Source organism: Choristoneura fumiferana, chromosome Z, assembly GCF_025370935.1.
Source record: "Choristoneura fumiferana chromosome Z, NRCan_CFum_1, whole genome shotgun sequence".
NCBI classification, from domain to species: Eukaryota; Metazoa; Arthropoda; class Insecta; order Lepidoptera; family Tortricidae; genus Choristoneura; species Choristoneura fumiferana.
Window position 1 is genome coordinate 20,758,455 of NC_133472.1, and position 25,841 is coordinate 20,784,295.

General features: G+C 37.4%; 1 protein-coding gene across 2 annotated transcripts in view; it reads right to left on the reverse strand.

Moving 5' to 3' along the window:
* LOC141431194 (adenylate cyclase type 8-like) overlaps nucleotides 1-25,841 on the reverse strand; it is a 127,243-nt gene that overhangs the window by 53,332 nt on the left and 48,070 nt on the right. The window contains exons 1-4 of one of the 2 annotated variants that reach the window (XM_074092259.1): nucleotides 21,813-22,065; nucleotides 20,223-20,319; nucleotides 681-1,254; nucleotides 461-542 (exon numbers count right to left, since the gene is read on the reverse strand). In XM_074092259.1, coding sequence (XP_073948360.1) covers nucleotides 461-542; nucleotides 681-1,133 — 535 coding nt within the window. In that variant the 5' untranslated portion in view covers nucleotides 1,134-1,254; nucleotides 20,223-20,319; nucleotides 21,813-22,065. Of the gene's footprint in view, nucleotides 1-460; nucleotides 543-680; nucleotides 1,255-20,222; nucleotides 20,320-21,812; nucleotides 22,066-25,841 lie in introns of those variants that run through there. The other variant, XM_074092267.1, reaches the window with a different exon arrangement.

A 25,841-nucleotide genomic window follows, 5' to 3' on the forward strand; every position in this document is an offset into this window, starting at 1 on the left:
AAACAAAACGATACCTAACATTAAGAACATTGCAATAGTAGGCAAAATTTAAATCTAGCCTTTTCGATTTAAAATTTTTAATTTAATTTTTTGATGTTAACTGATTTTGACCAAATTTAGAGATGGCACCAGTTATAAAACAATACTTAGCTTAAATTAGGTTTATATAATACAAGAGCACAAAAGCTGGGATAAACTTAATGAAAAAGAAAAACTATGCGTACAAGCACAGAATAAGTAATAGTACCTACCTATAAGTACAAGTGGTACAAGCTTAATTTTTGTATTGCCTGATATTACATATGTCAAAAATTGGTCATAATCGATTTCGATACCTTTAAGCGATGAAAACAGCTATCGTATCGCTGTCTGTCTATTGGTATGAAGAGCCGTGAATACGTAGGTAAGCAATTACTGAAGCTTCATTGCTCCACGACATTATTTTGTTACGGTAACTTACCGGACTCGTTATCCGCTCCAAATGGATCGACGCTGTCGCGGCGACAGTTGTCTGACGAAGCCTCCTCTTGACCGACGTGTTCCTAAAACAATATCGGGAAATCTGAATGCAGTTCAAAACAGTACGAACACCTATGCCATTGGATTCTTTATTTACGACAAGCATTTTAATTGGGCCAGTTTGAGGAAATCTAAAAGTAATTGTAAGGGCTTGTCCGTACCTTAACATGATTATAATCGGCCGCCGAACAGCTAGCGCCGTCTCCCGGGAGCCGCTCAGACTGCGGCGCAGGCAGGTCGTCGGGCAGGCCGGCCGCGCCCGCGCCCGCCTCGCCGTGGCCCAGCTCGACATCGCTGGCTCCGTCCCCGGCGGCGGCGGCGCCCGCCACTGAGCCACTTTCTACGTCGGCACAAGTGTTGCAGGAATTACAACTTCCATTAGCTCGACTGTAGTGGTTTTCATAACCACTTCCTTTTCTAATGTGACAGTCCTTATTTTGCCTTCCTTCATCTGTTACCTTTTCACACTCAATACCGTCTCCACTACCATCTCTCCTGGTTCTGATAGAGTGATTGCAGTGTTCATCTGCTAAGGTGTGGGCATAGTTCGAGGAACTGTGATTTTTAATAGCATCATTGCTAATAGCAATGTCAGAACTGTCTACTCTAGACATATCTGCGTTACTTCTAAGAGTGACATCGCCGCAATTGTATTTTTTAAGACTTCGCTATTGTTATCGTTGTCATCAATGATTTCCTTGCTTTGCCATTTTTCTGTTGTTTCTCTGCATGGTTCTGTTGTGGACAAACAAATAAAACATTAGTGATCTTCTCGTCCCTGTTAGGTAAGTAGTTCGCACTGAACAATGAACTGGGTGAATTTTCAGAGCAACTTTTTTGGCCGACTCAAGTCAATTAAATATAAACTACTTGATAAAATAATACCACACAATTTTGTATACTTTGTATACACTACAAAAGATTAGGTTTAACATTATAAACATTGTTGACTTTAATGAAAGCTGCATTAAAAATATCACAATCTTAGAATCACTAACTGTAGTAAATCTCACCTTAACGCAAGTGGTTAGAATTACTTTTTTTCCATTGTGACATGAAAATTAATCATACATTTGTATGGATAATTTTCGTGACACAATGGATAAGTGTCGTGCGTGGCGTAGCGCCGCGCCGGCACGTCCTTCCTACAACTTACGTCAAATCTCTGTTACAAGAAATGTCAGGATTTTTAGGATGATGTCCGTATTTTTGTCAGTACTTTTAATTTTTTCATATTATTATGGCAACCCTAAGTAAAGGGGAGCATTAAGAGAGCATTTCCCGGAATTCTTACGGGAACGGGAAAATACGGGATTTTGCGTTTTACTGGTTGTAGAAAGCTAAAATTTAAAAATTCTAAAGTTTATACTGTAAGTAGGGCTCTTTAACCGACTTCAAAAAAAGAAGGAAGTTATGCATTCCACTGTATGTATTTTTTATGTATCTTCACCGATTGCTCCGTCATTTATTCAACGATAAAAAAAAAACTTTTTTTTTATTTGAAAGAGTATACTCCCAAGGTGATCCCATTGTCATCAAATAAGAATCTGATTACGGGATCTCAGGGAAATCGAGGGCAACGCTCAAATTTTCTAGGCACGTATTACGTTTTTCATTTATTTTCTTAAGCTAATTAAGTATTTGCGTCTGGTAGAATCATCTCATGTTGATGAGCTGATGATGGAAGGTAAAAACTACTTAACGCTAAAGACACAACACACTAACAAGATACTATAATATGTATAATATCAATGCTAAGTAAACAGCACTTCCAGTTACCCACTCAAGTTTCCGTAGAAAGTAAGAAAACATTGAATTATAATGCAGGAAAGTAATGATAGGTTTTTTATGAATATTGGTGCCATTGCCATACTTACAGTCATCACTTCCGACAAGCATTGATTGTCCGTAAAAGCATTCGAGTAGTTTTCCTCTGGCTCATACTCAGGTTTTTAAGGGTTCCGTTGTCTACAAGGAACCCTTATAGTTTCGCCTAAATTATTGTGTTTGGATATGTAAAAAAAATCACGGTTTGTAGTACCTACTTGTACATAATTAAATAAAAAGGAAACCTATCACAGCTAAGTAGGTTTTACAAGTTTGCGAGTAATAGTCGATCAACTTATAACAACAAAAAGCCCTCTGCTTAGTCCGCATTATTGTGATTAGAAAATAAGGAACCCTACATTGCGCGTGGTCCGAAAAGTTAATAATGTTATGCATATTTCAATTATGCGAATTCATTAATATGCTAAATAAGTTTTATGCCCAATTATGCGATGTTATGCACAATTATGTTATGCCAAATCTATAATCGAATTCATATTAGGACAATTAGGGGCTGTTTCACCACCCATTGATTAGTCTTAACTGGCGGTTAAATGTGATGCCGTTTCTATTTGTTTAGTCCGAATAGACGGAGACGGCATCACATTTAACCGTCAGTTAACGTTAATCAATGGATGGTGAAACAGCCCCTTAATGTAAAATGTTATGCGAAATAAGGGGCACCCATTTGGTAAAGCAACCATTATACCATAGTAGGAACGGTGAACGATGTGGGAGTAAATGGAGACCTCTGGCAATTATAAACAAGTGTTGGCTTTGCTTTACACTTGCGGCGATTGAGGTATGCTAACAACATCAATGTTTACATATAACGTGACAGCAAGCGTTAGTGAAAGAGTAGACTATTGTTTAAAGATCGTTAACGGTTCAGACATTACCTACTAGGGTGAATTTCCCGAGCAGGAAATTTTCGTGGCTTAGCAGAAATAGTACGTAAATGACTTATAAGTCAAGTAAATAAAAGCTCGTTAAAAGTAAAATAAGAGACAATCTGGGAAATAGCAGTGATTCCCAGGTACATCGTAATGGGACAGTAGGTGTCATAATATTAGGTAGGTATGGAGTTAAGTTAAAGCTCATCGATATAGAGATAACGTGTCAGCGACACGACGCCGCTAATGCGTTTACTAAGCGATAACATCGTTTTGTACAATGGAGGGCCTCTATCCGGGAAACGAATCGATGTGGAATATGGCTCCAGCGGATTCTTTCTCAAGAAAATGTAACGTGTCAGCGTGAGACAAAATTTTCTTATTGCTTGGGAATTGCAGCCCTTACATAGGTTTGCGTTGTGAATCAAATAAAATAAAACTAAACGAGTTTAGATATATTTTAAGGAGCCAAGATAGGTACTTAGATTTGCTCATTAGCACAAAAACGACGTCATCGAGTTGTCAACCCTCTTGTTGTCTTTGGGCATTAAATCACACTGAATAGATTTTTGATGTCCGATAATCGTTAAACAAGAGCATAACGGGTAATTTAGTTATCATTATTACCTAGCTTTCAACCCACTACGACTTTGATTATTATATTATATTTCAATCTAATTCATAAAGGAAGAGGTAATTTGCAATAATTTTGGTCCATTTGGTAAAGCAATAGGTTTGGTAGGAATCTAAGTTTTTCAAATTAATTACTCTTTTTTTCCGGCTTTTGTTTAGAACTCCGGACTTTTTTCACTGGGCTGAAACAGCTTGTGGTGTTTTCGGTGGAAAAATACACCTGACAGAAGTTTATTTTTAATAAAAAAAAAGGCGGGATATCGTAAAAAAAATATTGGGTTAAAATTAAATGCCATAATATATCTTAATCAAAAGTTATTCTAATGAATTCTTCACTATTTTGGAATGGCATTTGCTGGCTTCGTATTAGTTACTCATACCTGCTCAGCCAGCAATTGCCTACTTCCATGCCACGAAAATATAATCTACTATTTTGTAACAATAACCGCGTAAGTGTTTAAGTGGTTTTCGATGTACTAGTTAACATTTCATGTTTTTTAAAACAAAGCCGCCTCTTCACCTGAAATTGATTGTTGTCTTTGGACACTAAATAAAAAGCATTTTTCGGATAGCTGACGAGTATGGATGTGATTTCATTGAGTTGTTGAACCCAATTTTATTTTAATTAAAGCAATCGTTATTCATGAGCAATACTCGAGCTTTTTTTGTGAATAATACTGAGCTAAACATTTACAATTATAATACAATTGTAGTAGGTATGTAGTTGCTTAACTACATTTTATTACAAAAAAATAAGGTAATTCAATTAATTGCTTAGATTCTGCCCAGTCCGACCCCTGAATGGCTTGAATGATTTGAACATGAAACGATACCTATAAAGGTTTCCCTTTTTTCCCAGTACTTACCCCCTTATTCATAAACGACAATCAAACCTATTTTAGTTAAAATGCCGCTAAAATTCGTTTGTCCTTATCTGTCACTTCGACATTTGTATTTGTTAGAAAGGGACAAAGCATTTGTTAGTTAACATAGGCTTGTTAAGTTTTATGAATAAGGGGGTTAGACGGTAGGTGCGCACCATGTCCGAGCGAGCAGCGACGGAACAAGCCAAGCCAACTGACCGGAAAATAGACGGCCCTTTGAGTGCCCGTTAAACAATGCTCTTCAATTGCGAATATTTCTAAATTCACTCTAAGCCTAGAGGTTGTTATTTCGAGATTCGGGATAAAAAGTAGCCTATGTGTTATTTCAGATATCCAGCTATATACCTACATACCAAATTTCATGACTAAGCCCAGCGGTTGTTATTTAGAGATTTTATCCCTATCCCGCGGGAATATCGGAATAAAAAGTATCCTATGTTTAAATCCAGGTTATAAACTAACTTTTCGCCAAATTTCATCCAAATCCGTTAAGCCGTTTCAGCGTGAAGAAGTTACAAACATGCCTACTCACTCACTCACAAACTTTCACATTTATAATATTAGTAGGATATTAGTAGGATTAACATGATATTATGGTTAAGTAGGTGGTTCATTTTCCAGCAATACCTAGATCAGAATATATAAAAAATATTTCTCATTATCTCATTAAATACATTTTTTCATTTAAGATATTATTTATATTTAATTATTAATGTGATTTTTTGTCAATTATTTATTTAATTTTGTACTTTTTTTTGTAAGTATTAATAATATGATAATTTACCCTTTTCATTTTTATTGTTCATCTGGTTGTGTTGCAATATTTAGGGGCTGTTTCACCATCCACTGATTAGTCTTAACTGACGCTTAAATGTGATGCCGTCTCCGTCTATTCGAACAAAACAAATAAAAACGGCATCACATTTAACCGTCAGTTAAGACTAATCAATGGGTGGTGAAACAGCCCCTCACGACCGTATGGATAAAATAAATAATTCGACTCCCATCTCGTTACGTGCCTACCTACGACTGAGAGCATAAATCAAGGTATGTGTCAGTGATTCAATTTTTAATAAAGTTACTTGCGCAATATGTTAGTAATAAAATATTAATAATTGAATCATGACATCAGGCAAAAGGTAGGATACCTACCTGGGTAAGGCCGCGAATTTTGACCAATTTGGACGTTTCAAATTTGGAACGCTGATAAAAAAAAACTGATAAGACCTAGATGTTTAATATTATATGACACGAAGGTCTGAGATAATTGATTTAAACCCTTTTAAAAAAAAATAAAAATATATACCGTCCAAAACGTAAGAAAATTGACTATTTTTTTGACCACGAGTACTAATACCTTATTATTTCATGCTATTTAACTTCTCATGGATTTTGTTTAAACAAAATTTTAGATATAACGATAGCTACCGATTGCGGAATCATGGTTTTATATTTACACGTGCCAAAACCACGGTTACGAATACTTAGGTACGCTTAATTAAGCTACCTTTAAACCAATTTCGGTAGAATTTTGTTTTTGTACACTGGCAACTAATACTCTAATAGGCAACATCGATGAGATAAATAAATCTCATCAGTTTGTTGACAAACAGAGTGACGCGGCGGTTTTTTTTCGAAAAAACGTCGAAAGTGCTTGTTCGATTTTAAGGTAAGTAGTGATTATTTTTAACTGTTTGTTTTTTCATACGATAGGGTAATCTTTTCCATGTAAGTGGCATGTGTTATTATGTTCAAAATGTCGTTATTCGCCATGATAAACGATTTTTTGTATAAATACGTTACACTTTCGTTACGATTACGTTACATTTTTACAAAATGCTACGTATTTTGTACATACGTAACGAAAAAATGGTAAAGGGAAGTTGAGTTTATTATTAGGTTTCCAATGACTGCACGCACAGTAAGTTAGTTAGATGGATATTTTGAAGTTAAATAAATTTTAATCTGTAGGTGCAGGGATCGGCACAAGAGAATTGTGGCGAGTTCTGTTTCACGTCTTGCTACATGCATAGCGTATTTAAAGTGAGAGACAAACGGAGAGATTCACTTACCTACTTAGTTCATTTGTTACCTAAACGTAATAATCATAATAATTTATTTCAAAAACATCTTTTTACATTGTCCACTTAACTAAGATACTACTCCTAAATTGGTAAAACCTGTGATTTAGGGTTTTGGCCATTTCTTTGAGGTATTTAATAGCTTGTACAGTCGAAGTCACAAGCATGCTCACAACTAGGTGGTAGGACCTTGTGCAAGGTCCGCCCGATTGCTACCACCATCTTCCTCGCTAATCGTGCCGTGAAGCAGCAGTGCTTGCACTGTTGTGTTTCGGCGTGGTGAGTAAGACAGCCGGTGAAATTACTGGCACGTGAGGTATCCCATCATAGGCCTCTAGGTTGGCAACGCGTCTGCAATACCCCTGGCGTTGCAGATTTTTATGGGCGGTGGTGATCTCTTACTCATTTGATCGTTTCCCATCCAGTCGAATAAAAAAAAACCACATCCAAATTCGTTATGCTTATAAATGTGCACCTTATTGTCAGTGTTAGAGAGGCATGTAAAGATACACTTTTGGAAAGATGTTCGTCAACTAGAGGGTACTTCTACTTCCACATTCTCATGTTTAGCTCTATAGATCTCATATAGGACAGATTTAAGATCAGTATCGTCAGAAAGTTCTAGTAAATAAAAACTTCACTTTATTATATGACATGTATTTTTTTTTCATACATACGTTATCTAATGGGAATTTTTACCAGTTTGATCTAGGCTTTATAAAAATTTGCGTTACGTTTTATGGTAACGTCACGTATTTTTTTTATGTTATTTCTATGTCACATTGGTTAAAATTCGCGGCCTTACCCACCTACTCTATGACGCGGCAACCTAGGTAAATGCAAACACAAACATTGTGACCTTTTTTCCATACCATCGACATTGAACTTGGTAAAATGAATATTTTTGTCCAATTACCTACGACCTCCCTCCTTCCCCAATACTGTCGCGAACCTCCCCGCTTCTCCAAGGTTCAACCTAGCGGTTGAGAGACAGTGAGCCGTTGGGTGCTATTTATCTTTAATTCTTCAATCTCCTGTAGTAATCAACTGATAAGGATCGCGATCAATAAAAATAGAATAACAAGAATAGAACAGTAAGAATATTTAGAAAAAGTTTTTTTAATACTTTAGTACATATGCACTTCCCCTATTAGATTTGAGTGACTAACTTTATAAACGGTCAATTACCTGGGTAAGGTACTTCGTTGGTTTCATCAAGCAGAAAGCTTTTAGCACTCAGACAAGCACCGCGCGCGCTGCCCTCGCCGCGCCGCTTACTGAGCTTTATAGCCGTGCCGTCGTAGCAACCGTCCACACTACACTACACGATACATGAAGATACCTATATACTTAAGTACATAAAATTTACAAGGAAAATTATAACGGCTAAGATTGCTTGAAAATTATTAGTAGTTTAAGGGTAAATAGCAGTAGCAGCTTAAGGTATCTATTATATATATATATAAAAGAAGAAACTGACTGTCTGACAGACTGACTGACTGGCTTATAGATCAACGCACAGCGCACAGGCACAGCCCAAACCGCTACCTAATAGGTGTACATGCGCGCTAAGAAATATTTTTTTTAAATTCCTAAGGCTGGCATGATAATGATGATTTAAAAGTTAAGAAATACAAGTCTAAGTAAGTACTCTAGTTTTAGTTTTATTCGTTTGAAACGCTTCTGAACCTTACCCATCTATTAACTTTATTGCAACAGTAAATAAAGTCTTTGTATACGTTTTTAGAACCAATACTTTTACGTTATGAAATTAATTGCATCTAATTCGCCATCAATTATTTTTACTTACTTACCTAATTAACTATTTCTTGTTGAAATATTCGGCTGCCAATACGCTTCGCTTGGGGTTTACTTATTTTGTGCTTCAAGGGCAACGACAAGGACAATACCTAAAGTAGTTTGTATCATTGCTTTATATTTTTACGCAACTAAAATAACGTCATAACTCATAACTGCTCTCTGAGCCCCAAAGAAAACATAATGATTATTATTTCATTACTTATCTACCCACCTTTCAGTATCCTCACTACTAAGAATTTTTAGGGTTCCGTACCCCAAGGGTAAAAACGGGATCCTATTACTAAGACTCCGCTGTCCGTCCGTCCGTCCGTCTGTCACCAGGCTGTATCTCATGAACAGTGATAGCTAGGCAGTTGAAATTTTCACAGATTATGTACCTATTTCTGTTGCCGCTATATATAACAACAAATACTAAAAACAGGATAAAATAAATATTTAAGGGGGCTCCCATACAACAAACGTGTTTTTTTTTGGCGTTTTTTGCTCGATTTTAATAACGGCAACAGGTAGACAGACGGTTAAAATATCCATATATAATATTTAGTCGTGTTCACTTTAAAAATAAATAGTTATATTAAAATAAAATAAGTATCTTAGGGAGGCTCCCATACAACAAGCGCTTTTTTGCTAATGTTTAATGTTGTATAGATAATGGTACGGAACCCTTCGTGCGCGACACTTCGTACCTAATTTCCGGAACCTAAATTTGTAGTCAAAATACCACCAACGGGACATCAAGCTAACACACACGAGTAATTTACTTACCCCGACGTTTCGGCAACATTGCAGTGGCCGTGGTCACGAGTAGACTCGAGTAAAGTCGGTGGTATTTTGACTATGAGTGAAAATCACGAAAGTTTAAAACGTTATACCTACCTAAATTTGTGTTGTAATACTTGTAATATAATTGTAAAATTGCATAGTTCCGGAGGGAAATAAACATTTTTTTTACTGAAGAAGTCACGGGTAACAGATATTCAAGTCTCACGTCTGAGGGGGCTAGTTATCTCGAAAAGTACTGAACCGATTCTAACCATTAATACTCTGATCGAAAGCCATACTATTTTCAATGTACAAGGATAAAGTGCAAGGTTCCGGCGAATCGCAGACCAAGTCGCGGTCAACAGCTCGTAATCAGTAATTTATAATGATCGCCTATTTCCCTACTCCGGACCGGAGTCCGGACGAGGTGACCGCTACTCCCGCTCCGTCGGCCGAGCGCATAATAGCTTCACTGCTTCACCCGTCCATAAATCGCGCGCTGACTCGCGAACCGAAATAATATTGGCACAGTTTCTTTGAAATATTTATGATGTTTATCTGTTTATACAAGAAAGCTATAAAATAGATCAAAAAATTCAAATAACGATCTATAGTATGTTTTGTTTCTACGGCTGATAGGAGAGGCGTGCATAGAACCACACATCAGCTGATGGAATCACGATCATTACATTTTACTATTTACGATGTGTGTAGGTCACTATATCCATAGAAATAGAACTACTTGTGGCAAGATTATCGTAAATTGACTCTTATTACACCGTTTTTTTAGTTTCATAATTCAGTATTAACAATACTTGTGCTGTAAAAATATTACCGTACAACTGCTGTAATATAAACTTTTTTTAAAAAAATTAGCAAAAGTTTATAAGACCATTGAATAACTGTACGAATTATTTTAGGGTTAAGATGGCCAATAAACATTTCACTTCATCAAATTGTAGGTATATTTATAAACACAAATTAGGTAACTTAAATATCGTATTTAGAAACAATAATTTACAGTTTATTTTATATTGCTGCCGCTCCGGCTGAACTCTTTTTCCTGTGCCTTTATGAAACCTGCGTACAAAACTTGCGCGCCATTTTCCGTAATTACTTGGTAAAGTTGCTGCTTGCTGCTGGGTGGTTCATTACTATCAAAAATGTCGACTTCAAATAGTAACGAGAAGAAGAGCAAAATATTAATTCAACTACTCCGGCAATACTTATCGAGGCACGAAACGCGCCGATTGCCGTCCAGAGAATAATATACGAAACATTCGTCATATTGCAAAAACGCCAAGTAAATACAAGCCTACTAGTCAATCGTAAATGGTGTATATGTCGGCGGCTGGTCGAAAACTCCGCCAGATCACGAAATTCCTAGGCATATCGTGAAATGGCGCCATTTCATGAATTACATAAAGTGCATCCGCCATATCGTTCAAAGTCACTGTTTAACGATTTGCCTAGTGACTTTTAGGCAGATCATGAAATTCATAGGCATATCATGAAACGCCGCCATATCGGTTCTGGCCCTTCGCCGGCCGCAGCCGCGAGACGCCTGCTTCTCTCGCTCGGCTCGTGCGTTGTGGTCACAATTCATACTAAACACTACTACTAGCTTGGCTCGTCTTACCAAAACTTTTTTTTTTGGCATATCACGATGGGCCCGGTATAAAGCTGGAATATCGACGTATGCGTTGCTCTAATCGATCTGCCGAATTGTTTCTCAGGCACATCGTGATATGCCAGGTCAACTTTTAGGCATATCATGAAATTACCATTTCTTAATATGCCTAGGAATTTCGTAATCTGGTGGATTTTACGATCGGCCGCCGACATATACTCCACGTTGAAAAGCACAGTAAAGACCAAAAATTAAGTTGATATAAAAACTCTAGTAACTTGACGGCATTTCTAAAGACGTTCTCACGGATATAATTAGGAGTAAGTAGGTATTAGTCAAAAGTCAAAAGTGTTCTCACCAACCGATGTGAAAAGTTTCTAAAAGAAGCTCCGGACAGTCAGTATTTGGCAAGTTGAACTTCATAAGATTTACTGACAACAGTTTGTTTTTTCCTTGCAATAGTGTTGAAAAACGTCGCATGCAACTCGTGTGCATTGATCATTACACACTCACCTTCCTTACCGGTGCGCTCGCCTACGGCTCGCGCTTACAATAAAGCCTCGTGTGTAGTGACCAACTTAGATCACTTGTATCATAATTTACTATTATAGGCAACATCATCTAGACGTTTAATAATACAAAACGGGGTACAGATCTATTGAATAATAATGTTTTGCCATCGTATTTTGTGGGATAAGTTCGTATTTATCTTGCTTCCTCAATTAGCTTCAGTAAACCTCAGTACGCTGTTGAAAAATCAAGAGAACTACGAACTTATCCCACAAAATACGATGGAAAAACATTATTCACACATCTGTAATCAATTATTTTCATACAATATTATTGCCTAGGTTTTCGAGAAGAATTAATTAACGAGTTTTAAGCCCATTTATCATGGAATTTATTATTAAGAGGGGGAAAACGAGCATGAGGGTCAAGTGAATACATCAGGTATAGAAGCAATCACCGCCGCCCATGGACACCTGCCAACACGAGGGTGCGTTGCCGGCCCTTCGAGAGACTGATAGGCTCGTTTTTTAAAGATCCCTAAGCTGTACCGCTCCGGTAACACTGTGCCTGGAAGCTGGTTCCATATTTTAGTCGTACGTGGAAAAAAGTTTCGCTTAAAGCGGACGGTGCTAGATTGCCAGTCATCGGGTGCTCCAGCCGCCAGCCGCCAGCCGCCAGCCCAGAGATAGGAACATACTACATAAGCGGCCTAACCTGTGCTTCAATACTCGTAACCAACAAAAAGTTGGAAAACCCCCGACTTTGTCACTTCAAAGTCTCTCGAAAACGGCTTAACTGATTTAGATGAAACATGTCTAAGAACCATCGCTAGAAAACTTGATTCTTTGAAGTTAGTTTAGCATTGCCCTCTAAATGACCACGAAAATGAACATTGCTCGAAATGTCGACTCCCATGACTCCCAGACTCACAGAATCCATGAGAATCCAAGACGATACAAACAAAGGGATCCTTTTTAGCGGAGAACAAGGAGACCTGTGTTTTGGGGATTCAATTGGACCAAGTTAGTCTGCCCCTGCCACAATCTGAGACATGCTGCATCAAGGTCTCGATTTGAGACATAAGTGTGTTCCGGCTTTCGCCGACGTTGTCCCTGGAAATTTTAGCGCTGCCGGTATGTAAGTAGGTACGTCCCCCGAAATGTCATCTGCCTGCATGGCAATGGCAATCAATGTTGCTGTAGTGCGACATACTCGTGTGGCGTTTTTGTAGTTTTATAGGTAGAAAATTTATTAGCTAGCGTGGGTGATAAATAAGCTCAAGACCAAAATTAAAATTCACAAAATTTATTCCAAATAAGTAATGCTCCGGCTAGGTCGCGGGTAGTAGAATCTACGAGTTGAGCGCACTGAATTTAAATAGCAAAGATACAGGTCCCGGTCTGGGTTCACTTCCCTGCGCACGACGATCTCGCCGCTGACGGGGCTCGTGGAGGTGAAATTTGTAATCCCGGTGTTTCGGGGTGAGGTCCCGGAACGGCAGTTCGACAGGGCAGCTGACACGTTCGGCTCAGGTATGATCCCCAGACTTGCTCCCCGACTCGGGGAAACACTTCACTTGATTTTATTTGTGGAATAAATAAATTTGAATGGCGAAATATTAATTAACTAATTTACATATTCTATTTTCTTTTTGGTGTTTGTTGGTGGCTGCTGCACGGCAAAGTCATCTGCTCCGCTCCTGTCGCAAACACATCGCCTCGCATCACCGTTATTATTTATCCGTGTGACGTAGCTCATTGTTAAGCCGACCGGTTGTATCTAATACGAAAGCGCTGCGCGCTTTCTGCTTGTTTGTAAATATATTTTTTTAGTTTGTTATTTTTTTTTATAAAAAATTCTAGTACAATTGTGTATTCGTTTTTGTATTGTTAGTAATTAGAATAAAATAGTTATTTGTAGAAATAAAATTACTTGATTTTTTTTTATCTCACATTTATGAGTTAATTAATGTTTTTACATTAAAAAAACGATTGATGTAGTACAAAGGAGCAGATCTGCTACACTCGTGTCATTGATATGCAGAAGATTTATTTATACGAGTATCGGATTTATTATTAGTATTTGTACACTTACATAGCAAGTGCAGTGTAAAGGAAGTTTACTATTTGTTGATTTTATTACTCACTAGCTTTTGCCCCTGACTGCCCGCGAACAAATCGCTTAGCGCCATCCTGTGGAAACTACACAATTTTCCGGAATAAAAACCATCTTATTTATATCTTTCACAGTGCCTCAAACTACATATCTTTATACCTTATTTCATTTAAATTGGTTTAGCGGTTTAAGCGTGAAGTGGTAACAGATAAACAGACATACATACTTTCGCATTTAAAACTTACTAATAAGTAAAGATTCAAGTACTTAAATGATTATAAATATTTACTCGTACGAGTGCATCTACCTACGTACCTAAATATATGTTGTATACCTACGTAGATAACGGTGCCTATATCTTCAACCGCAGCTCAGTGATCACTAATCGAAGTTAGTTGTTCGAGCCCTTTCGAACTCATACTCGTGCGTAGTACAGTGGTTACTTCCCTCCCCTCGGCGGCAGCCCGCTACCCCCATCCGTCACACTACGGGCAAAACGGCAGGAGCAACCAATTGGGCTACCACTTCAACTCATATAAATAACGAAAAATATAAATCCCACTATAATATTATAAATGCAAAAGTTTGTAAGTCTGTTTGTTTCTTACCTCATCACATCATCTCTGAACCGCTGAACCGATTTAGATGAAACTCGGTACACAGATAGTTTTATCTCAGAAAATTGCATAGTTCCCGCAGGATAGCAATAGGTAAACGGATTTTACGCGGATGGAGTTGCGAGCAACAGGCTATATAGTAATATTTATTTGTCTGTCTATCACGCTGATAAGCCATCTTTCTTTTTCTCATGAACGAGTAAAGATGTCTAGTCGAAGTTAATTAAATATAAAATACTAAGTACTAAACTTCCTTGTTCCTTGCAACTATATAAAAAAGTGAAGTTTCTAAGTTCACGCGATCAAAAGGGCCTTTCTTTACATACTCGTAGAATATGAAATTTGGCGTAACTGACCGAATGATGAAAATGTAGTCTAAAACACGGCTTAGTGTACATTGTTATATAACAGAGTTCCGTTGCCCTCCTTCCGGCTTCAGCATCAGATCAGTTCGAAAGAATCATTAACTTAAAGCTTCTTCTTAGTCGCTTATCTAGGTATATTTATCATGATCGTTTATAGACGAGTGAGCATTACTTAGCTTTGACGAGTTCCATTGGTCATCTACGGTCTTCTTCATCAGGCCCAGTTCACCAAATGATAGGTACTTTCTGAATGTAAATGCTTATCCTAATGCAAAAAATGCCAAAATCGCCATAGGCGTGCCTTTAAAATTTGAGGTTTGCCCTCGATTTCCCTAGGATCCCATCATCAGATCTTGACTTGGTGTCAATGGGACCACCTCAGAAGAGTACTCTTTCGAATAAAAAAAGAATTTTGAAAATCGGTCCAAAATTTACTGAGAAATCGGTGAACATATACATTAAAAAAATACAATCATTGGAACATAGAACCTACTCCTTTTTTGAAGTCGGTTAAAACCCTACCAAAACTAAAACATATGCTATTAATAGAAACTAGTTAACGTAGATTACTTACTTCAAAATGCATCGACTCGCGAATGAAACGAAATTACTTAGTATGATATTAATTAACCTTACCTTAAAATGGATACCCGACCCAATTAGGTTCATTGTTTTCGAAAAGCGAATAGGTGTATTGTACACTCGTAGTTACCGCTATTCAAGAAAAAATCATAGTAAGTTACCTTAAGTCTCTTTCTTAGCGATATGTTGAAGTTACCAGGTTTTATTGACATAAGTAATTAATTATAATAAAAAAAACTGGCCAAGAGCGTGTCGGACACGCCCAAGATAGGATTCCGTAGCCATTACGAAAAAAATCAAGTAATATTATGTGAGTTAATTGCGTTATAACACAATTAAAACACTTACTACAGTCTTAAAATATATTACCAGAAAAAGAGCGTATCTTCACGGCACTTATGACTTTTTGTTGAGAAGCGCAGTTTTTCGGCAATAACTCAAAAACGGTATATCCGATCATGTTGAAACCAATTTTCGTTGAAAGTATTTTTTAAGCATTACCTTTCTATATTTTTTGGACAAACGGTTTACAAGATTTTGCTACTTTTGGAGCGATTATTTCCGGAAATCTTCACTTAATCAAAAATTTTTTTGAGAAACCTTACTATCTTTTCAAAAGAGCTGTCGAACTAAGTGCCACACGTTGATGCGAGTCAAAAAATTTTTTTTTCAATTTCTGTTACGTGTAGGTATGGGGTGCCCCCCCTGCAAATATTTATATTTGTAATTTAACTACAAAACTAAATAGCGGCTATGAAAAGACATCTGTAATCCAAATTTAATTGATATACATCTTGTAGTTTCGAGTGAAATGCCTGTGACATACGGACGGACGCCGGACGGACAGACAGACAGACAGACGGACTTGACGAAACAATGTGGGTTCCGTTTTTGCCATTTTGGCTCCGGAACCCTAAAAAGCCTGCCTCTGCGACGTAAGACGTAACGATTACTATGTGACCCAAAATTTTAAGTATATCAATGTTCGGGGAATTATAATCGAAGTAACGAATTAATTGGTTAAGAGCGATGGGCGGTCGTCCCCGGCCATTTGGTGATTAACCGCGCAGCAGGCGGCGGAGGCGACGGCGACGTATGCCTCGCTTTTTCATGATAAACTTGCGCTAGTTTTCCTTCCAATTGTTAGTTCTATTTCTCTAGAAATAAAATATTATTACATTGCTTCTCTCCGCTTATATTACGCAAGTTCTGAAGCTGTAAGTTCTTATTTTATTCTTTCGAAAATTTGGCTTGCTGGTAGAAACTAGCCATCGAACATACGGCTCTTCCCTGACTGTTTTAGGTGGTTTTAGGTAGCTACTTAATAATTCGTATATGAGAACTTGCCAGGTCCGATCTTAGGCTTCAATGTTATTATCCTAAATTATAAGAAGAAATGATATTTTAAGTTGTTATAAAATATTTCATATTGTTATAAATAAGTTTCAGGACTGACCATTGAATTTGGTACCCATTTAGATCTCACTTGTTTTGTCATTAAACTCAACCAATTAAGGCATAGGTATATCATAATATTGAACTTGACTCTCGTTTCACATTATGTTTTGTTGGGATGACCTTAACAATTGTCGTATAGTGACTTCTAATTTATATTTAATCAGTCTATACCCAAGTATCACAAAAGTGTCATATTATTCTACAAGTCTTATTTCTAGCGTTCCGTACCCAAAGTGTGCCAACGGGACCCTATTACTAAGACTCCGCTGTCTGTATGGTTTAATAATTAAGTCTTGACCATTGAGTACTCGTATAAATTATATTGTATTTATTAATTATTATAATATTGTTTTATTTTGCAGCGAGAAGATATCCAAAATTATCACAAATGCAAGCTAATGAATGAGCAACCAGTAATGGCATGAAATGCTCAGCTTCGACGCATTCCGTTAACTGTGGCTCAGAAGACATCTGTTTTGTTTGATTTAAATCTTCAACCTTATTATATATGTTTTACTCTTTGTGCTTAAATAACAAATAAAACAAACAAACAAACTACAAAACGAAACGTCAATGTCGTTGTTGTTTCTTTTAAAAAATATGGCTCTGTCCATCGGAGGACAATTTTGCCAGTGTCTAGTAGTTTTTGCCGTTGTACGGTAAAAAAAATCTAGAAAACGAAATATGAGAGGTAATGGTGGATGAACGATGACAGCGCGAATACCACGTCAATGTCAAGTTTGAGTTTGTGTTTGATATAGACAGACAGACAGTCAGTCGGTTTTTTAAATAAAGCAAAGGAATCATTATCGCATTATTCGTTTGATAGTCATCAAACGACACAGAAAGGTAATTTGATTAGGTTAAAACATTTCAATGTAAGACTTTTTTTAAATCTAGATACGTACAAAAATTAGTAGCTAAACTATGTAACTTCATCTTAAATTAGAATTTTGATGTTTACAGATTTAACATATAGCTCATAAAACTTAACCACAAGGTTATTTCTTCGCGCATTATAGAGGACTATAGTGACTTCTAATTTATATTTAATCAGTCTATACCCAAGTATCACAAAAGTGTCATATTATTCTACAAGTCTTATTTCTAGCGTTCCGTACCCAAAGTGTGCCAACGGGACCCTATTACTAAGACTCCGCTGTCTGTATGGTTTAACAATTAAGTCTTGACCATTGAGTACTCGTATAAATTATATTGTATTTATTAATTATTATAATATTGTTTTATTTTGCAGCGAGAAGATATCCAAAATTATCACAAATGCAAGCTAATGAATGAGCAACCAGTAATGGCATGAAATGCTCAGCTTCGACGCATTCCGTTAACTGTGGCTCAGAAGACATCTGTTTTGTTTGATTTACTTCTTCAACCTTATTATATATGTTTTACTCTTTGTGCTTAAATAACAAATAAAACAAACAAACAAACTACAAAACGAAACGACACGTCAATGTCGTTGTTGTTTCTTTAAAAAAATATGGCTCTGTCCATCGGAGGACAATTTTGCCAGTGTCTAGTAGTTTTTGCCGTTGTACGGTAAAAAAAATCTAGAAAACGAAATATGAGAGGTAATGGTGGATGAACGATGACAGCGCGAATACCACGTCAATGTCAAGTTTGAGTTTGTGTTTGATATAGACTAGACAGACATCAGTCGGTTTTTTTAAATAAAGCAAAGGAATCATTATCCATTATTCGTTTGATAGTCATCAAACGACACAGAAAGGTAATTTGAAGGTTAAAACATTTCAACGAATATAATGTAAGACTTTTTTTAAATCTAATATACAAAAACTGTACCGAAAGCTTGCTTCTCGAAATAGTTTTGAGATTTCCATACATATTTAAAAGTTAGCATGGCTAATTGCCAACGGTTTTTCTTACGCATTATAGAGGACTTATGATATGTTTTCCCTTTTTAAATACGGGATCCTAATAAAAGTGTCCCAAAAGTCTGATGCGGATTTACTATCACTAACCCGCACACCAGACACTCTTCAAAAGAGTTTTAGGGTAGTTAAAGCCTCGTTTTGGTCGGACTAAAAGAAGAGGTCCCTGACAAAACAGTTGATCGAAGAATTGTCGCAGTTAGTATTTTTTTTACAAAATTACAATCTATTTGCAATCATGGGCCCTTATGATTCGGTATTCAAGAGATGCAGTTGGTTGGAGAAGTAAAACATGGGCTAACATCAAAATTAATATTTCTGTCTAAAAATTAATGTTTTTGAAATAAGAGTTGACTTCATTAAAATGAATATTGAATTTACACAATGTTCTATTTTATTATTTCAATTTAACTTTAACGCCATCTATGCGATCCAGTATGCTTTTTTCGGTCTGTAGTACTTAATACGTTTTACAAATCAGTGTCCTGTTAGTTCAGGTAAGTCGCCACTTCTTACGTGGCGCTGCATTGCTGTTGTATCGCCATTGTATTGAGGGGCGGGACGGGTGGCGCGGGGGAGGGGCTCGATTTTAGAATTTATTTGAGTACAGGAACGGCGCGGTAAACACCGCGGCACCGTCTCTCTCGAAGGCTCGCAATAAGGGCTGGAAGTACCTAATGTAAACTTGCTCTCCCACATATTTACCCGTGTTTTTAGCTTTAGATAGTATCGTTTATTATGTTTCCTTAACATAGTCGTCAAGCATCGTTAATCTTTATATCGTTAATGTTTACAGAAAAGTAGGCAATTACTATTATACATTATTGTGCTTTGACGTAGGTAGGTATACATTATTGTACTTACGTAGGTACGGTACACAAAATAAAATTTAATAAATAATTTTAGTATTTTCTCAAACATGCCTATACAGGAGAGCTATAAATTAAAATGAAGATTCCTTAGATTATTAGTAATTATCTGACGGACAGACAGGCAGACTTAATAAAAAAAACACACTTTTTAGTGTAATTAATCTAAGATACAATAGTTTAATATCAACTGCTCGTCACCTTTTACGAAAGATTGCTTTTTTCCGATGCTGAGACGTTCATTATTGAGGAGTCCTGGTGCTTCACCACCCGTTTTACCATATGCATTACGATTTACATTGCTTAGCAACTGTGTTAAAGTAATTAAAATTCAACCCGTGAAATACTTGTAATTGAGTAGTAACTCCGATGGTCAACTGTCTTCATCATCAGTTCCACTTCACCAAATGATGATTTTCAAGAGTAAATGCACGAGTTACAGCTAAATAAATCAAATTAACTATAGGTGTCTCTACAACGTTTGAAGAGTTCCCTCAATTTCCTTAAGATCCAATCATTGGATCCTGATTTGGTGCTTATGGGACCTAATTGAAAACATTCAAAGACAAACGCAAAAAAAATCAAATCGGTTCATAAATGACGGAGTTCTGGGGTAACAAACAAAAAAACACAACCGAATTGATAACCTCGCCCTTTTTTGAAGTCGGTTAAAAAATTATGTAATATGGTTTGGTTATACGGAGGAGCGAGAGGCAATGCTGCTATACCGGGAACGTTATCCTTACCGGAGGCATCCTGCGAGCGGCCGCGTCATTGTGAAAGCTCTGCAATGTGGGCGGGACAATCAGCCCATAATCTGTGGAGTGCAGCCGGCATAAGGGCCTGTTGCAGCATTTGAAAAAAATGAAAATGAAAATTTTATTATTACACACAAGCAATATTACATTAACGTCAGACTGCCACTGGAACGGCGGATTCTTCAGCACTTTCGTGAACGACCAACTACCAGCACAAGGAGAGCGGGTCTGATACTTGGTGTCAATAACAGTATTGTTTGCAAAGTATTCAAAAAGAACAAGAAGCATCCATACACTTTTTTAAATAGCCTTATGTTGCAGCGCGAGGGACTACATACTCGTAGTGCGGCGAGTTTATTGTGAGTGGTTTATGGCCCAGTGCCATATGTCTGTTACATGGAATCAAATAAATACCCAATATCGGTTCTCTGTTAATGTCTGGGCAGCTGTTCGCGGAAATACGATAATTGTTCCGGTATTAATTGATGGTACTTTGAATACAGTCCTTTTTTTAGAATTGAGAATTGGCATTTTGTTACAGTAGTACAACAATCTGCCCGAAAATATATAAGAAACGTAACATGGTTTCAACTCGACGGAGCCCCTGCTCTTTCCGTTGTGGCAGTCCGTCAAAAGTTGTCCGAAATATTTGGAGATCGATGGATCGGACGATTCGGTCCTAAGCTATGGCCATTAAGTACAAAATCCTTGAAAATATTTACTAGTAGGTACCTAGTGCTAGTAAAATATTTTCAAGGATTTTGTAGTCGGTTCCATTTTTTGTTATATTTTTATTTATTTGGAGTCGGTTTTACTTTTTTGCTAAAATTTTCTTTATTTCTCACTTTTTAGTGATTCGTAGCCAAAGTACATCTCACAACGATTCCATGAAGCCCAAACACGGCTTAGTTACGTTGTTTTATAACAGAGTTCCGTTGCCTACCTTCCGGCTTCAGCATCAGATCAGTTCGAAAGCATCATTAACTTAAAGCTCCTTCTTATTCGCTTATCTAGGTATATTAATAATGATCGTTTATAGACGAGCGAGCATTACTTAGCTTTGACGAGTTCCATTGGTCATCTACGGTCTTCTTCATCAGGTCCAGTTTACCAAATGATACTTTCTGAATGTAAATGCTTATCTTAATGCTAAAAATGCCAAAATCGCTATAGGTGTGCCTATAAAATTTGAAGGTTGCCCTCGATTGCCCTAGGATCCCATCATCAGATCTTGACTTGGTGACAATGGGACCACCTCAGAAGAGTACCCTTCCTAATAAAAAAAGAGTTTTGAAAATCGGTCCACACTTGATTGAGTAATCGGCAAACGTACATAAAAAAAATACAAACATTTGAACATAGAACCTCCTTTTTTGAAGTCTGTTAAAAAGAAAATATACATTGTCAACATTTTTTGTTAATTTACTTAACTGAGACGTACTTATTTTATATTTTGTAGGAATCTAGCCTATTCCTTACTTACCTAACAACTTAGGTATCAATTGGCTCAATTTGCAATTTCACACAAAGCAGTTCGACACAGGAATTAACAGAATTAACTTTTAAGTATTTAAGTACCTAGTATGTGTAGTAATCACAGCGTGATCTCCAACCTCCAACACTTCCTCTACTAACTTTTGCAGTTAAAATTCGTAAATTTAACGTTGCATGAAGAATACTCGTGCAAATTTCGTAATTGTAGACGCAGTGGATATTTACGGATTTTAACTAGATAGTTAGTAGAGCAAGTGTCATACGCGAGTAGACAGCGGAGACTAGCGCGGCGAGCGGCGCCGGCGGCGTGTCGCGTGGCGGCGTCGCGGCGTGGCTGCGCCCGAGCACGCTGAAACGGACTAGCTCGCTACAAACACGGGAACTTAGCATAGCATCACTAGTGATATCTATAAGGAAGGAAAAACAGAAATATAATAAAACTAACTTAGCACGTTAGGTAATTTAGTTAAGTCACTTATAATATGTAAATATACGTTTAGGTATAACTGCATTCGCTGTAGCTTATAACGCAGTATTTTGTCCATGAGACCATGAATGAACTTTGTTCATCGTACCAGCGATTAGGTATGTCTGGGCAAAGAAGAAAGTATCAACGTAGTAAATGAACTGCTTTTCCACTACCAAAAACTGGTCAAGTGCAAAACGAAATCCGTTCGTTAGCGTTCGTTGGTGAGGCATAGAAGGCCCAGCGGGCGACAAGGCCCAGTATTAAAAAATAACAATTGTAATGGGACTAAAGGAAAGAATCTGGCTTCACGCCTATCCTTCTTTTAATGCAGATGTCCCTGTGGTGCCAATGTCGACCAAATGGGCCACGGCACGCTGAGCTTAATGATATTATCAGCCACTCTCTTGCTACCGCAAACGAAGGAAGTGAAGAAGGAAGTGAAGGCCGGACGGTATGTCTGATTCCCTGGAGAATGGGTTGAATTTTAGTTTGGGATGCAACCTGCGTCGATACCCTAGCCCCTTCACACCTCCAGGGTACGACAAAAATAGCTGGCGCAGCGGGTGAAGCGGCCGAGAGCAGGAAAATATTAAAATACCAGGGTCTCGGCTCGGCATAGAACTTCGTCCCGGCGCACACAAATTAATTAAAGAAGTGCAAAAGCGCTTAGTCGACTCGACACTACTGGAAACCAAAGGGCTATCTCTCTTAACGAATCCATCCAACGAGGGAATGCTGCCAGCTTTTTGGGCACCATGCCACGGGGGCCTTTTTAAGATTTAATTTAGTTGGTATTAAGTTTTTAAGTTAGGTATTTAGTATATAATAGTCTAGTCTCACTTATGGTTATTTTTAGGGTTTCGAAGTCAACTAAGGACCTTTATAGTTTCACCATGTATATATCCGTCTATCTGTCTGTCCGCGGCTAAGCTCAGACACCGTTAGTACTAGAAAACTGTAATTTGGAATGAATATACATGTCGCAGACCCACGTACACGACACTGGCAGTTTGCGGAATGTCCAAGCCTTGTTTATTTAAAAAAAAAAGAGGTTGTTTCTGCGATGCTTGATTTGGTGTTTGCCAACCTCACTGCGATGGCGGAGTGTTTTGATTTGGCGATTCTTTGTTTTGGACTGCGATGGCGGGTAGTTTTGATTTGGCATTCTTGTTTTGAGAGCGAAGGAGGAAGGAGGTGAACCGTCAACGCAGCCAACCTCACTGCGTTCCGTTGTGATTAATCTTTCATCTTTAATTATCCAAATCATCCTAGAGTATTGTGATTTAATTCTTTTAGATTTTTAATAAAGTGTGGTGAGTTGAACTTTGAGTGTTCTTATTTTGTTGGGCTAATCATATCAAAATTAATATTGCGAACGGCGAGAGTGACGACGGCGATCGAGCGGACCCGATCCGCCCTTCGACATACATATCAGTCACGCCGACAGTGGTAAAATAAAAAAATTACGGTACCTCCCTCCCATAGACGTAAAGTGGGATCGACTTTTTTTTTCTCGGCTAATCTTGTAGTGTGGGATATCGTTGGATAGGTAGGTCTTTTAAAACCATTGGAGGGTTGTTAAGACGATTTCTTTCAATTCAGTGATGTGTTTGCGAAATACTCAAAATTTTCATTAAAATCGTCCTCTGAGCCAACATTCATAATCTTTAAGCTTGTGGTGTTACAAGGTTTTAAAGCGGTAGGCGCATACAGGTGTTCGTAGTATTCTTCTACCACTCGTGATAACTCTGCTCTGTCGGTAACAAGATTTCCGTGCTTGTCCCTTAGTCTTGTAATTTGTTGGTGACCAGGTAGCAATGCTTTACAAAAAACTTTTGGGCCCTTGTGTTTTTCGATGATCGTCCGAACTGTCAATTCCTTGTGCGCCTCTATGTCCGCCTCTATGTGTGTTCTAACTTTACGACAAAGTTTTTTAAACTCTACAGAACCTCGCAGTCCGTTTTTGATCATCTCCCGTCTTTCTCGTAGCAGAGTCATTGCTTGCTGGCTGAGTTTTCCATCTCTGTGCTTGTCTTTTCTTGCAACTTCCATTGCTGATGTCAGAGTACTTTTGATTATGTGAGTGTTTAGGTCGTCTATCTCAGCACATTTGATGTCAGTTTTAGAGAGTTTTTCCTGTAGTAGTTTTCTGTATTCATCGCCGTTGATCCTTAGTTTCAATTGGTCTATTTTGTTTGTTTTACCTTTCACAAGAGAAATGTACCTTTCCAGTTTGGCATTGATACATATTCTAGCTCTTACGAGGCGGTGGTCGCTTCCTGTGTAGAAACTATTAAGCACGCTGACGTCCTGGACAATATATTTGTGGGAGCAGAGAATGTGGTCAATTTCGTTCACATATCGGTTACCGGGTGATGACCAAGTCCACTTTCTCTTGGACCTTTTTTGAGAAAATGAATTCATATGTTAAAGTCTGTGCTCTTGCAGGAAGTTAACAAGTGTCTTCCCTCGGTCATTTCTTTCCCCATACCCAAATTTTCCTAAACAGTCTTCCAATGGGTCCTGCTGTTTGCCTATTTTAGCGTTAAAGTCGCCTACCATTATACTGTAGGTCGTGTTGGTGATACTTAGTGCCTTCTAGTCCTTACCTTTCAAATTTCGAACTCTACGTCCCAATGAGGCCGTATATCCTAAAATTGCATAACTTCTCTAAAGCTTAGAAACCTTAAAAACCGGTACTAATCATAAACTTAATATTACTAGCGTAAAGGTAAACCAAAAATATATGACTATTGTCAAGAGGGCGCTATTGTTCTTATTTATATGGCAATAGTTCAGTATAGTCGGAACAATGACATATTGATTTGTCTACAACGTTTACCTCACAGAACAATAAAAAATTGTTATTGTTCTGTGGTTTACCTGTTAGCTCTGATGTTCATTTGGAAAGGTTTTGTAGTGAAATAGTTTCATCCTACAAGCGTTGTATATAGTATAATAATAATAATAGTTTATTATTATAAACATTTTTACAATGATCCGTTGTTGATTGGAGATATTCCAATTTTAAAAGTAAATTCAACAACTTTTTCTGAAAACGGCCGTTTCGGCAAAATATTTTTCTCCAAATTTCACTTCCCAAAAAACTTATCGCAGTAGTTTCATTTCCCAAACGAATCTTTAGCATATTAACATTTCGCATTTTATCATTTGGCATAATTTTATATTGTCATGCTTTATTATGACAAACGTTTATTAAGCTTACGTTAAAACGTTTTCTTTTGGCTGATATTATATGCCAAAATAATGTTTGTTGCAAATGACACTTCGCACACGAACCAACATGGAACCAACCACAGAAACCAACCGCTACCAGAAAAGTAGGTCAGGTTAGGTTAGAACTGCGTCCCCCACAGAAACAAACTGCTATCAGAAAAATTGGTTAGGTTAGGTTAGAACTGCGTCTCCCACAGAAACGAACTGCTACCACAAAAGTAGGTTATTATGCCATGCAATATTTTGGGAAGAGTGCTTTATGCCAAACGATACATTTGACTACTTAAATAATACTTGGTAATATGAAACATGACTAAGTTATTATTTTTGAAACAATAATTTGCCAATAAAAAGTTACTAACTGTAAAATTGGGATAAGTTGTTTTGATTTTTGCCAAATGATAATT